Source organism: Patiria miniata, unplaced genomic scaffold, assembly GCF_015706575.1.
Source record: "Patiria miniata isolate m_02_andy unplaced genomic scaffold, ASM1570657v1 HiC_scaffold_18, whole genome shotgun sequence".
In the NCBI taxonomy this organism is placed as follows: domain Eukaryota; kingdom Metazoa; phylum Echinodermata; class Asteroidea; order Valvatida; family Asterinidae; genus Patiria; species Patiria miniata.
The window spans coordinates 11,048,113-11,063,492 of record NW_024037056.1 but is presented as its reverse complement, the minus strand read 5'-3'; the positions used below and the strand labels follow the sequence as shown (position 1 = coordinate 11,063,492).

Here is a 15,380-nt window from a genome sequence, read left to right as displayed (position 1 = left end):
AGCCGACCAGCGTTGGAAAAAACTGGGTTTTTTTCAAATAGGCCTACTGGCCCCAATTGACCATCGCACTGTTTGCAATCGATTACACACCTATGAATGGGTACAAGCCAGCTAGACTGGTTCCCTGACCTCACAATTCCCCAATGTATGTAAACTGCTCTGTTTCTTCTTATATGGAGTCAGGGAACCAGACTACATGAAAATGATTGTTTTTCTTGGTTTTTATAGCATTTTCGAACCCAAAACCTCAACAAAGTCAGTGTAACTATATTTGCTTTATATTTCCAACCCCCCAATTCCATCCATTTCTGAAAATTACAGCAAAAGCAAATGATGTATATTCCCTTTAATTTCAGAGGTTTGGACAATTTTCAATGCTATACATCAGCAACATCATTTCCACACTTTAAAAACTCTATTACATTCCCAATTATGTATGCATGCAGGTTTGGGCGCATATTGGTATTGACTACCAGCGATAGATTTGCATACAGATCAATATGACACCAACAACACATTGATTGAAATCGTCTATGGTGCCTCTGATAACGCTAAGTATCAGTACTAGGACTATGCTAAGTGTACATTGTACCGGTATGTTAAAGGGAACAACATTTGCAAACATTTCCAACAGTGGTCGGCCGACCACCGTTGGAAAAACCTAACTATTATTCAACTACTGCTCCAACTTTACACTTTTTTCTGTCCAAATTTTGTTTGCTATTGGTTACATGTTCATGAACGAGTGCAGGCCAGCAAGACTGGTTCCCTTACCTTACAATTTTCCAGGATCTATAAATTGATCCATTTTATCTTTAGTGGAGTCAAGGAACCAGACTACTTGAACATTTTTGTTTTTCTTGGTTTTTCCAGCATTTTCAAACACAAAACTTTAAACATGTCAGTGTAACAATATTTGATCTATAATACTAACCCCTCAAATAGTTCATTTCTGAAAATTACAGCAAAAGCCAATGATGTACCGGTACATTCCCTTTAAAAAGTAAGGGTTGGTACCGGTATGTACTTGTAATGTACAAAATACTTGCACAATGCATGCATGTACACGTGTACACGTTATGTATGAGATGCATTCGATTACAAATTTCTTTTCGTGTCCGTGCATTTTATTCACAATATGATGTAAATTTATGTACAATGTGCATGACATTACAATGTAAATGTGCACATAACAAAAACATGTTTTGTACTGGTAGAGGTACATGTACCATACATATGAGCAATTTGCAAGACAAAATGAATGTTCTTTAAAGAGGTTGTGGAATGCTCAAAGACATTTCCGTCATTTTTCGGGTATATGTAGCCTAAGGTGTGATGAAATAAAAACGACTATTGTGTCTGTCATGAAATGAGTACAAAAGGTACTTTTGAGAGCTGTTTTTCAGGTCCTGTTTCGACCCGAACGTGCAATTTGTGTAAAAGTCGTCGTTGGGGGCAGCAAACAAAACATAGTAAATTGTGACGTAATAAACAGGACTCCCGATGCAGCGTAGTATAAACGAGTCCTGTTTGTTACGTCACAATTTTACGAAGAACTCGACGACTGTTGATTTCAATTATGTGCTCGCCGACCAACAAATTACTCGATGAATTTCACTTTTATTTACATATAAACGCACATTACAAAAGAACGGGACTTTGTCATTATGATATATATTGGTCTACTCTACAGTAAAAAAATATAAAAAACAAAACGACTTTCAGCATTCCACAACCTCTTTAATTAGTTGAAAAGTTCATCATTAATTGCAAGCACAAAAACATTCAAAATTTTGTAGAGAAATTACAGTATCAATTTTTATGCCACGAATTTCAGGAGGAAAAAATCCTTCTGACAGCGGTTTTAGTAGCAAAACCAGGAAGAAATGTACATGTATAGAATGGTTTTCAAGACAAATATCTGGACAAACAGAAACAAAATGTCACAATCGTCTTTTATTCGCTTCGTTTCTGTTACGTAATTGCATTTATTATGCGCGCTACGGTTATCGCGCCACCCCCATATTGTAAAGTAGATCATGCCAAAAGTTTTTGGGTCATCACTTTAAAATTCGAGTTTCATAGTTTCACAGAATGAATCCTTTTGTGGTGCCATATTTAGTGTATATCATCGATACAAATTATAAGCCTACTTGTAACAACTGTTTATCTGTCCGCGGCCGCAGGGGAGACATCAATAGCATGCTCACCAAAACAAAAATTTGTATTATTCCAGCCAGTTCTGTAATGAACTTTGGAGCAATTTTAATCAGAAAAGCTGTCAAAAAGGGAGAATTAATGTTATCTGTCCGGTCTAATAACCTTGTTTGTTGTGTACTCGCCAGGCACTCCATCAATGATAAGGCAAAAACTGGAGGAAAATACCGGTACAGTAGGCCTATACATCACAAAAGAAAAACCTACCAGTATTGGTGGTTTTTTTTCAATGATTGTAGCAAACAGAATATACTTTTTGGCAGTTAATGAGAATACACATTTTAAAACTTGATGACTTCCACAAAAAAATACACTCTTATAATTGTTGCAAATGTACAATGTGAGAGAGTTAGAGCAATTTACATGTATGACAAATGATACAGAAAACACTGTTGCACTGCAACTACAATGTAGGTTCCAGTACTACAGAGCAACTTACAAACACAATCTGTTTTAGACATATAATATCGGCGCTCTCCCCACAATGCAATCAACCTTTTGCAGGTTTTCAAATTAAGGATTTCTTGCAGCGTAGACAGATCGGATTACAAGTTGCTGGATCGGATCGTGGGCTCATTTCCCCATTGTGCGAATGCATGCACTCTGGGGCTGTAAATGACATTAAGGAAGAAATTGAAGAATTTGGTTTGATATACATGTAGTATTAAATTTTATTTTGCAGCGAAGTCAGAATTTGTCTTTAAAATGTAGACAAAGTCTGACTTCGCTGAATATAGGCTACTACAAGTATATTCAAAATTCCTTTGTTCCCAAGCTTTACTTTCCATGCCCTCCTTTGTCCATCCCCTTTGTTGTATAAGTTTCGTTGATTGTTACAACTTACAAGTATATTTTTGAAACCCCCCCCCCCCCCCGAAAAAAACCCCCAGAAATCTGCAGTTTTTTTAGTCTTCTAAAAACATTCTCTTTATGTACTTCGGTACAGGTTGTTTAACATTTTTTTCTGAGGACTTTTTTAAATGTTTTTTTTTTAACAAAAGTTACCATGTCATAATGGAGTGCTTCTTTACCCTTGACAGGTGTTTTGTTCTGTGTGATTTGGACCTTTTGTTTAAATGTTACGGCAAAGCTTGTAAAGAAACAGACCTATTGATTTAACCCTAACAGTTAATAATATTAGACACAAATATTGATACAGGTTTACTTTCTGAATTTAGTGATTTATTTCTTCCTGTCCTTTCATCTTTGCCGTAACCCAATCATTTTTGACTCGCCAGCCGGGCAACTTAAGGAATAGTTCGACTAGCATTTGGCTAGCATTGACTAGCATTTGGCTAGCAGGCTACCGCTAAAGTCGAACCCTGCTCGTATCCACACTTATTTTGTTAGAACTGGAAAGAAGGAGCCCACAGATAACATGACATAATTATTTTCACAGTCTGATACAACAGGAAACAAAAACAAAGAACGTGTCAACAACAGTAGACTTTGGAGTCCCATCAAAACAAATACAGGACTGCACACCAAAGAATGAATGAAACTATAAACAAGCGTCTTTACTATCTGCAGGAAATAGCTTCCTCGCATGTACCCTATCCACCGTTTTGGTTTTGTCCATCTGGCAAACAGACTTAAAGAAACGAACATCCGGACTCATCTCCGAGGATAAAAATCAATGAGGCATAATAGACGCAGGCGTGCTCATCAAATTTGCCATCTGGTAAAACTTGGCAATATGTAGACATCAGTCCCAAACCCCTGCATTTATGCATGTTCGACATAGAAGGGAATCACGTACCGGTACACAAGGGTACACATAAATAATAGCGTAAATTTAAAGGGGCACTAGGTCCTACAATCCCCGAAATTTTCATGTTTTGAATTGTTTACTCATCCTATTTCAAACATGTGGTTGAAAGGAAACCAACCTAATGTCTTACCGTTCCTGTGAAAAGATGAAAAAAAACCTGGTTGTTTACATCGGACACTTTTTCATTTTTTTTCTGAAAACTAGGTTTTTCAAAATTTAATCATTCAAATGTCCAGTCCTCAAGCACTATTTGTTGTCATATTCATAAATAAATAAGCGTTTTAACCAATGTCTGATACAAATAGTGAGCAGAGTTAAATTTACTTCTTAATATCTTTTGGACATTAATTAATTAAATTATAGCCATTTTAGCATCAGTTCTATAAGTCTGCCTTGAAAAATACAAACAAACAATGATGTAGCAATTTTGTAGCAATTTTTCCAAGCACTGTCATTGCAATTTAATGTACTTGAACATGTACAACATGTACGTTACGTGTACATGTTTTTAAGTACATGTATACAACATACTCTGCAAAAATCAAGTACATGTTGTACATGTACATACATTACTACAGATCTACATAATAATATATGGACAATGATAACACAAGGTCATTGTAAGGAAACTAAAGGTCTCGCTAGCCATCTGTCTGATGATAGTGCTTGCAAAACAGGGCTTGCTACACTCCCCCCCCCCCCCCCCGGCACAATACACGCAAACGAAACAAGACAATGCACTGTAGGAATTCATTAGAGATTTTACCATTGTCCAAAATTACTCAGTGGCTCTTATTGTTTTGATTCAATATGTTCAAAGTCTGCAACCTTCAACTTTACAACTTGTAAAGCATTGCTGCTCATCATGTTTATGCAAAGCAACGTTTCGTCGAAGGATTAGCTTGCAGTATTTGTGATCTTTTATGGGTTCTGGCTCTGGTTAGCATGAAATTAGCCTTTAATGTAAAAAACGTCAATAAAATCATCTGGCCTATACCTTCAATATAATTAAAGTTTTCCACTTGAAGTAAAAGATACAATGTGTAACTGTCCGGTTTTGTTTGAATATTTGGGAATTTACTTGAGATTTTTCCCCAAAATCTTGCCAGCAAATGAGGGATCATTGTTCAGAGAAAGCTGGTTCTTTTATTGTTCAGGAAAATGGCATTGTCATTTTGCTTTGTGCACTTCAGCCGGGAAACAGTTGTTTTTGTCGACCTTTGTGGGTGCGGGTAAAATATTTGTCTTTCATTGAGAATGTTTACTTTATCAGTTGTGTTATTTTTGGACTGGTTGACTGCTCTCACAAAATTTGACAGCATGCACATCTACCGTACATTACATGTAAAGTGCAAGCCTTGGCTTGGCTTGGAAAGTGGTGACTGCTTTAATATATTTCTACATTGTAATAACCCTAACCTCCCTGACTCCATCAAAATCCATCCCCTCATTTTGATGGATTTTGGGGGACTTGGTCCTGCAGGCCTGGTGTGACTGAATATTGATGGAATATGATGGGTTTGGGCCTGGAGGCCTAAAGCAAAGCATGTATTGGAAGCAGTGTGATTGATGGATTTTGGTGGACTTGGTCCAGTACTTAGTAAAAGACAGTAGGGAGTTAGGCTACGTTCATGTTCTATAGACAAATGTTGCTAATGGGAATTATTTTTTTTCAAAAACAAAGAACATTGAGGAAAAACACAGAAATGTATTGTCAGGCCAACCTGCTTAAAGCTAAATTCATTAATATCCAAGCACGGCCCGGGAAACTTTTCTGTCAGTTTTGTGTTGAAAAAAAGTTTTGTTTAGCTTTGTTGGAATTGGCACACTCCCCTCTACTGAAGCATAAATGATCTTTCATGAATTGGGGTTCAAAGTGGATACTGGCATGTTTATCTAATGGTTTTGTATCTCTACACAAAAGGTTTTAATCACACAGTACAGTGTACAAGTATGCCACATGCTTTGCAAATAATCTTGCTCAAATGACGTCTGCAAGCTGTGATTGTTGTAAAAAAAAAACAAGATCAGTGCAAACAAAAATCAATGTAATTTATGCACTCCAAATTTTGGTATAAATGTGTGCTAATAATAATAACAATAAAACAGTTCTTATAGGGCATTACACAATGTCTCAATGCGCTTTACAACACAAAATAATTAAATGTTACATACACGTACATGTAGGTGTCTTAAGTGCAATTTTGAACTCAGTTTCAGTTCTTGCAGTCTTGATGTGTTTGTGGGCGAGAGTTCCAAAGAGTAGCGGATTAGTGTGTGAAGGATCGATGTCCATACGTTTTGGTGTGAATGGCAAGAGTCTTCAGCAACAGTGCTGAGCCAGAGCATACATGTAGGATGCGCGGTGGTAAACTTATTCCTGCACATACTTGGTGCATGTATACAAATCCAACTAGGCCCTATGTGTACAAAAATGTTTCATCCAACTTTTTTCATAATCATATCAATTAATATAAAACTTACACAAATAAGTTATAATTAACAACTGTTTCTTTTGTTTAAAATGTACAAGATTCTACCATTTTACTTCGGCCCAAAATATATGGAAATTTTACGTTGTATTAATAATCTTTCAACAATGCACCAAAACACAGTTTCCTGAACTCCAAATTCTGTGCACAGTGTATCTAGCAATTCTGCAGCCCAAGTTTGTACACAATCATGACAATAAACAATGGTTTATAAATGAATCTCCAAATTACTTTCGGTTGCAATTGCAGTTACTCAACGAGATGCAACAAGTTAAACAATGAAAGGAAACTTGGGGACGCATATCCATCACATCAAGGTCGGCCAACCTAAATACTACATGTAGCTACCACGTCCCTGCCTACATAAACCATATCAAATGTACGTACACGTATGTTGGTCATCTCTCCTATCTATTTGTTTACTATGCATGTAGGCCTCCTTTTCAGTACAGGAAAGACGCTTCCTTCCTCCAACAACAACAAAAGTTAACGTGTACACTCCGAAATCTGAACGTAATTTCCAAGCTTGGCCATCAAATGATATAATTGGCTTACTTAGTGTCCAATGTAGATCGAATTACCAAAAAGTATCGAATGATACTTGTTCACAATAGGAGTTTTACGAAGTGTTTACAAAGTACGTGTAGAAATTCGGATCAAATGTCTCAGCGTTGGAAGTAAACTCTGCTAGTTTTTTTTTTTGGGGGGGGGGGATTTTCAAGGTTTTTTTTTACATATTGTATGTTTTACTTAACAAGCCAAATTGTGTACTTTGATCCAAATGATGGTCAATAAACACCAACTAAATGATCCTAAATGTACTTAACGTTGGAAGCATGGGGCTAACAGTGTTCAAGCATCGAAATTAAAACACCACCAAAACCTTTTAAGAGCAGCTATTCACTTTGCAGGGGATATCTGTCCATTTTGTAAAGGCCCTAGATTTCATTGTATTGAACAATTTGTATTGTGTTTTATTTGGGATCTCCACAGTGACAAATGCATTCAAAGGCCATGCTTTGTTGTGATAATGGTAGTTTGCAAGGCCATTTATGGAATGGGAGAAAGGATGGCAAATATAATGTTAATGGGCTGTGATAGTGCTAAAAAAAATTACGCCGTTTGGATTTCTAGAACTCCTAAATTGACCTCTGTATTTCAATGGACAAGTGGACAAAGAGTGCTGTTATGAAGAAGTCCTTTGAAATTCTCTTGAGTTTGCAGTTTAGGTCAATTTGACTTGGAAATGGAATGTGGATCTAGTTATTTTCAGAAATAAACTAGTACGTTGTAGAGTTGGATAGGCCAGACAGCAATGAAACATTTATTTTCTCGAAGAAAAATGCTCAAACTTTAATACACACAAGGTAAAAAAAAACTTAAAAGTTTGAGCAAGATTTATCCTTCAATCCAACTGCAAAAATATACCTATGGTAAGATGTGAATTGATATATTTGGTGGGGAAAAAAGTCATGTAAAAATGTTACTTTTCATAACTAGTGGAAAGAATGTAGTATCTAGATGCCGTTTCAGCGATTGTGTACAAAGTCTATGGAGAGTCAAGAAAATTTATTAAAAGTATTTCCTAAAATTTTAACAAAATTGGAAATGTTTCTCAGCCCCAGATTCATGTCTTTTTAACATTTTTGAAATGGCTGACCTTCATTGAGATGATATGAAGAAAAGGTGGCTTCAGGGTGCAGCATTCTTTCCTAACTAGCTTAAGTAAATGACATTACAATCAAAACAATAACAAATTAGGACTATTCTGGAGAAAAATGACCAGGAAAAAGCGGAATTAAAATATCAATAAATTTTTTTCAGTTTAGATGAAACAGACAGTAACCAATTTAAAAAGGAACTTATCATTTATGTATGCAGTAAAGAACAGAAATTCGCATTCTATGCCAAGCGTTTCCGACCGCCTTTTCCGGCAATTAGGCCCACCACTACCCGCCACAAGTACGGGGCCCAGCGCGCTGAACCACGGTAGCGTTATCTGCGCGGTCCCTGGTGAATTGTCACCGTACCGTACCGGTGTGCGTACAAAATTAATTCGTAGGATGCAGTCAATTTGAAGAGCAGATATTGACTCAAAGAACGATTCAAAACTCACCTCAAAAGTGCAGAGCAGTGCTCGAGGATGGAGTTATCCTGTGGTAGCTTGTTCAGGAACACCGTTGTCGAGTAAGGTGTGAAATTCAGAAGGAAAATGAGAGCACAAAATGACAATAACCGGTAAGGTTTCGTTTATGTTGGAAACGAAAAAAAAATAATGAACGGATATGCACGTCAATAGGTGGCGCTACACTTCCGCTCGCCACAAAAACAAATGTGTCGTCTGCTAAAGTCCACCGAACTTTTTTTATTTGAGGGGGAAAATACGACCTTAGTTTACATCCTCAACCAAAAATTGGCAAATTTTCTTCGAAACCATAGACAGTAAAACTGTCCATACTCCATGCATGCTCCAGCATTCACTCATTTTGGTTGCAATTTACACTTTCCTGCAAATTTCCTCTCCTCCAGCAGACAGCATTTCGCCCACGCCCACCCCCATCCAAGGCAAATCAGAAAATATCGACAAATTAATTGGTCACCTTCCCCTCCCTCCCCCAAGCAAAGGCTCCCTAGCCCCTCCCTCAGCCCCTCCCCCAACACATACAACAGACACAAGAAACACACAAGGCCCAATAACTTTCAATGAATTTTACATTTCATGCAAATTTATTCAATTGTACATGTACATGTACTTCCACATGAAGCTTAGCCACTTACAAACAGACAGCAAGATGACAGCACTACAGTAGAGCTGATCTACAAATGAGAACAATTATGAAGAGAACAGAGACAATATTCTTTTGAAAAAACTGGGTCTTTTAAATGCAACATGTAATTTTAAATAAGGGAAGAAATGTGTGCCTGTGAGGTGTTAAACATTCTGTTTAAGACTGGTTGAAGTCTGGATGCTGATATTTACCCAAGCTGACGGCGAGGGTAATTATCTGCATCTAGACTCCATTAGGAAGACAACCAAGACAATATTCTAAAAAGAAAAGCCGGGTGTTTTAAATGCAACACATAATATTAAATAAGAGAATAAATGTGTGCTTGTGAGGTGTTCAACAAGACTGGTTGGAGTCTGGATGCTGATAATTTACTGAGCCGTAGGTCCAAAAACCAAAACTTTTTCGGTTCAAAAGTTGAAAATTAAATTTCCAACGATTTGGTTGAACAATTTTACTCTATGTATTTCGAAACACCCCTCTAGCTATATAATGGAGTGTCCAGCTCGCGAGTTAAGATGTAAACAACTCCTTTTATAGAGATTGGCATGCGCGGCGCGCGTACTGCGCGATGACGCGCTGATGCAACTGTGGTGAGTGCGTTATGAATTTAGTACTATGAAATACTGACTCACTGGTAGTATTGCGCATGCCTACATGAGGATTGTGTGAACGTTCAACCAATAAAACGGTGCTGGCACCGGATTTCATAGGAGTCCAAATTTCATGCGACACTGGAAAAGTGTTGAAGACCAGCCAGCCATGTCTTTATCAACAGTTTAAAAACCAGCCACGTGACAGGCTCTCGACCAATAGGAATGGGTAAACTGTCCTAGGTACATGTATTTATGAATGTAAAGTACATGTAATGTACAATGGGCATATGGTGAAGAAATTTACTTGGACACTATTAATATGAGACATTTATTTGCCATACTGTATTCCTGTCTCAAGCCCCGATCAGTTTACTGAAGCATATAAAAAAAAATACCCAGATATTCTTATTTTTCATGTTTTCATTACTGTTTTAGAACCATCTGTAGATTTTTCAAACTTATATTTCTATAAGTTTCAAAACTGAGTGCATCTCCATAATAAAAGTGAGCAGCCTTATTAAAAGCACAATGAATACCGTATGGCAATATATAAACGGATGTCAAATTTCCTAACTGTTTTTTTTTCAGCAGTCTAAGGAGTTTGATTTTCACTCTTTGGCACGCTGGTTGTTTGCGCAGAGGGGGTACTTTGGGCAGGCTGCGTGACTTGTGCTGTCACGGCTACTAGGGAAATTGGGACAGGGGTAGAATTGGCAATGCTTGCAGTTGCTAGGGCAACTGGGATGGTTTGGGAAGTGGTAGCTGATTGGGCGGCTGTCTGAACTTGGGTTGTTGTAGCTAGGGCCGCGTTGGGCTCGGTTACTGCTTTCGTCGGTTGCGTTCCCTGGTCGGGTGTGACAGTCACACCGATGGACCCCTTGAACATCTGCGCAAAGAGGCAATTGGGAATAGTCTGGCAGATTTTCTCCATGAACCGTCGCTTCTCTTCGGCCGACGGCTTGTGTATCTTCTCCAGGAGCGACTGCGAAAACGGGTCTTTCTTCTTGTATAGGTCGCTGATTTTCACGGGCTTGAAGCCGTCCTGGTGTTCCGGCGTCGGGTCCGGCGTTTTCCCCGTTGTTTCCCGCGCGTTCATCTCGCGCACCAAGCGCTCGATACGGAAGAGGACCGTGATCACGTGATTACAACACTGGTAGAGCTCGGACGTGCAGGAGCAACACGACACGATTATGTCCTTGTCTACGGTCGTCAAAATCTTCACCACGTTCGCCCGCTTCAGCGGTTCAAAACCGTCCCCGGATTCGTTCAACGGTGCAATGGTCCCTTTCACGAAAATGAAATCCGACGCGACATGGACCTGAATACTTCGCACGCATACCGACTCTAAATACTGGTACGCCTTCTTGGATTTGTACTCGCTTAGGTAGTACGTATCGAACGCTTCTTTCGTGAGGATGTAGTGGAAGATTTTTCCGGTGTCCAGGTTGGGTAGGCCGGAGATGTCGACACTCCACTCGTTAGCAACGTCAGGGTCTGTTAAACTGTACTCCTCTAAAACGCTTGCGTATTCACCTTTTGCCTCTTCGCGCTCGATCTTAAACTTCTTTGGCTCGGTGGGACCGGTGTTGTTGGCGCGTTGCTGGGCCAGAACGGCGCGCTCCGCCAGTTCAGCTCTGCAACCTGTAATATCAAAGAGAAAAACAAACATATCTTTAGTTATTACGAATCAAATTTTTATGGGGGGGGGGGGGCACCAAGTGCCAAAGTTCACACATAACAAGTTTGAAATCCTGATTTGTTGTTAAAGGAAAAGGAGGCCTTTTTGGTACAAAATGGTTACCCTGTATTTTTCGTGATGGAAGTTTATCTTTTCGAGAGTTTTTCCAGACAACAATGACTGAATGTTTACCTGAACTAGCCATTGAAAGCATTCCCCCCCCCTTTTTTTTTTACATCTTTCTTGGGTTTTTTTTGGGGGGGGGTGGTCTTAAAAAAAGAAGAAGCAGGCACTCAGATAAGAACCTCTGAAATTTCTATTTCAATACGTGAGCCAAAATTAAAAAAATTATCCTTAATTTTGGACTGTGCACAATAGCTAAAACTCAAATAATTCAAAGATTATGCGGTACTATTTCCCAAGACAAATCTCCCCAGCCTAAGACTAGCCCCATGTCTCACCGGCAATGGATTCGCCTTTGTTCAGGAGAAAGAATTTCAACTCGGCCGTCGAGAACTCCAGAAATTCTTCAATGGTGGACGGCTCGCCTTCGAGTCCAGGCTTTGGGGCCAGTGGCTCCACAAGTCGGCTATCGACGGTGATAAACTCTGCCATGATGCGGCTTTCTAAAATCGAGCGACAAGAAAGAAATACTACAGAAAATGGAGCTTTAAGTTCAACCCTAACCTTCTCAAATCCTCCACAATCCTCTTTGCAAAATAGAGCATTTTGCAGGATTGATTGAGGCTATATGGCACAAGTGTGTGGCTGATTTCGGAGGATGCACTGTGTCAACGTCTTGGGCCGGACCTTGTGTTGTTTATGCTCAGCCGTACATAAATTTAAACTTGAAATCCTCCGCACTGCTCCAGGAAGTTACTGGCTCTGCCTCAAAGTGTAACTGTAGTGTAATGGAAGTGTGGCGCAGCATCACGGTAGGGGTATCGTACGGGGTACATGCGGTGGGATCGTTGTTTATTTTTCGCTGTGTCGTACGGCCAGTGCGCAATGCTCAAAGTCGCTGCGCTTGTATACGAACAAACGGCAGATATTTTTTTTTCGCAACCAAAATTTATAGCGTAGCGGCGCGATTTAAGCGTAGCGGTTATTTCCGAAAGCGTAGCGGGTGCTAGCGCTATTTGATGCCTGGCTAGAACACTGGTTGCTGGAGAATTTTGCAGGATTGAGGCAGTGGTCACCCCTCCAAGGTCAGGGCCACATTCAAGAAAAGAGGGAGGATTTTGGAGGACTGAAGCTGTATGCTATTAATTTTTAAAATGGAGGCAGTTGGAGGATTTTGCAGAATTGAGGTTACTCCTATGAGTCCAAACAAAAATGCCTAGGGATATAGTGATTGACGGTAATGCATGAAAACATTCACTTGGCACTGTTTTGTACCACTCAGCACTCTTGTGACTAGTCTGTCACTAGCCCCATAAACGTGGCCAATTTACTGGACTACCTCCGTAAATAAAGGCCACACTTCCACCATGTACAAAAACATGTCGAACTTTGTCAAATTTTGATTTTCACATTAAGGCTTACAATGTAGTTTGTAGTTAATTTTTGCTTTGGAAGCATACCCACCCTCTTTATAGGCTAATCAGAAAGTGCTGCCTTTTTCAGATGTCTGTTTTTCATGACATTTCCAGATTCATTTGCGTATCAAAATTTCAACATGAGATTTCACGAAAATTAGACATCTGAAAAAGGCAGCACTTTAATAGCCTATAACTATGAAGAGGGTGAGTATGCTTTTAAAGCAAAAATAAACTACATGTACAAACTTAGACCCGTGAACGTGGCGTTGCATACAACGCCACGCGCTTCTGTCGGGTAAATACAAGCGACAGCATTTTATCTTTTGATCCGCTACATATAACCATGTATAATATTGCCAATAGGTGAATCACTAACTTGTTTGGCGTCCTGTGAATTTCCCTGAGTGTTGGATCTGGCATTGCCAAGAAATTTGATGTAAAGTACGGCACAACTTTGTCACAACGAATGTTTTCAAAATGATCAGAAAATCAAAGACAGGCATGACACTCTGGTACCCGAGTTCCGCATGCGCAAAACGGAAGAAGTATCACCAGTGGGTACCCGACTAACCGTCTTACATGGCAGGATGACCGTAATACCATGTAAAATTCTGCTAAATCCACTTCGAAAGCGATCTGCCAAATCACCCAGTTTGTAATGCTGCTCCATTGTGCAGGGATTTGTTTTAAAGATTGTTCAAAAAGTGAAGGTTTTTCAAACCAAATGTGCCATATTTCTTTCCAATCTTTTTCATTTTCCTTCATCTTCATAATTCTGCCGAAAAAAATATTTCCGAAAAAAATTGTCTGCTGATTTTCTGTAAAACTCATTTTTGTAAGCAAATATTCTGTCAAATCTAGCCGAAATTCGGCTTGAACGGTTACTCCATTTTAGTAACCGCGGATCACAATAGAGTGTTTTTACTATAGACTGAAGCGTGGCTATGTACATGTAGCCACGTTCACAGGTCTAGTACAAACTAAGCCTAAATGTGAAAATCAAAATTGAAAAAGTTTGACATGTTTTTGTACAAGCGTGGCCTTTATATGTATTTACGGAGGTAAGGTAGGCCCTAGGCCCAGTAAATTGGCCACATTTATGGGTAAGTCTGTCACCAGTCTCTCTAAAGCTCCCCCCCCCCCCCCCCCGTGAGTTTTTTAAATGATAGTGGATATTTTGCCGGAGGTAATGACGGCAAACTAACGTTTACTAAAGGTTTGCTGGCGGCAATCCATATCAACAGAGGGCGCTGTACTCTTTAAGATAGGGCTGAATTATGTATAAGATGTATTAAATTCCCACCAAAAAGTTGTGAAGCACGTTTGGTGTAGTGGTTAAGCAAAAGCTCTAGTGAGCGGGATGACTCGGGTTCGATCCCGACCCCTGCCACTTTTTAAAGTTTTTTTTTCCCATCCCCAAATAAATAAGAATATTCTTCTTTTATTATTTTAACATGTCTTATTTTAACAGTTTATTGCAGAGTATTACATTTTCTTTTTCAGATTTGTGGCTCTGGAGGATTTTTTTTAAAAGGGAAATAAAGTCCGAAATTATAAAATAGTCTGAATCCCATCTTGTGAATACGAGGTTACAACGATAATATCGGCATGGAGCCAGACTAAAATTTGTCACCGGAAAATGTTTAAGTACAAAAAAACAGTAACTGCACATGTTCAGTGCATATCCGGCAAACTAACGTTTACTAAAGATTGCCGTCTCCGGCAAAATATCCACTGCCCTTTTAAATGTTTAAGAGCTAGACAACCATGAACCAAACAATTAAACTTCTTAGAATAACAGGCAATGTCACTGTGGCTACAAATTAAATTAAATAGATATAGCTCAAAATGCCTAAAATTGACAGATTTCTCACCTTGTCCTTGATTCTAAGTAAGGCAGAAGCTAGAAGTAGAACGCTAAATCAATGCACGACCTCCATGGTCGATGTTATTTCTCAAACGCCACAGGTCGATCGAACGCGTACGCTGCATGCATCAGCAGAAAGATCCGAAGGAAAATGGGTTTCGTACCACACGGGGGCGCCGTGCGAGGCTGATTTAGACTTGATCAAGTCATTCACTAGTCTGAGTAACACCCATTCTACGGAGCGAGCCGTGTCTTCGACGAGCGTCTATTACATAGACTAAGAGTAAGGTTGCAGACCAGTAAATCGGTCCGAAATTGCCTACGCCGGCCAAATCACGATTTGCATGCCCTCAAAATCTTCAGTATTTGAGCATTCTGTGGGCCATGAACTTGAGGGTTTTTAAAAAATATGGGTGGAAGCCGTGCACAGGA

The 15,380-nt window shown here is 39.2% G+C and overlaps 2 protein-coding genes across 2 annotated transcripts in view; both read right to left on the bottom strand.

Annotated features, from left to right (window-relative positions):
• Nucleotides 1–8,759, bottom strand: part of LOC119724578 (rho GTPase-activating protein 18-like) — a 72,431-nt gene extending 63,672 nt beyond the window's left edge. The window contains exon 1 of the mRNA XM_038195686.1: nucleotides 8,597–8,759. The gene's annotated coding sequence lies outside the window, so the exon portion shown is untranslated. The remainder of the gene's footprint in view (nucleotides 1–8,596) is intronic.
• A 1,536-nt stretch (nucleotides 8,760–10,295) lies between these two features.
• LOC119724577 lies at nucleotides 10,296–15,152 on the bottom strand. Its single transcript, XM_038195685.1, has 3 exons — nucleotides 14,956–15,152; nucleotides 12,002–12,166; nucleotides 10,296–11,503 (listed from the first exon to the last, which is right to left on the bottom strand). Exons 2-3 carry the CDS (start codon nucleotides 12,153–12,155, stop codon nucleotides 10,455–10,457), a joined length of 1,203 nt encoding a protein of 400 aa, XP_038051613.1. The 5' UTR covers nucleotides 12,156–12,166; nucleotides 14,956–15,152; the 3' UTR covers nucleotides 10,296–10,454.
• Between the last annotated feature and the right edge of the window lie 228 nt (nucleotides 15,153–15,380).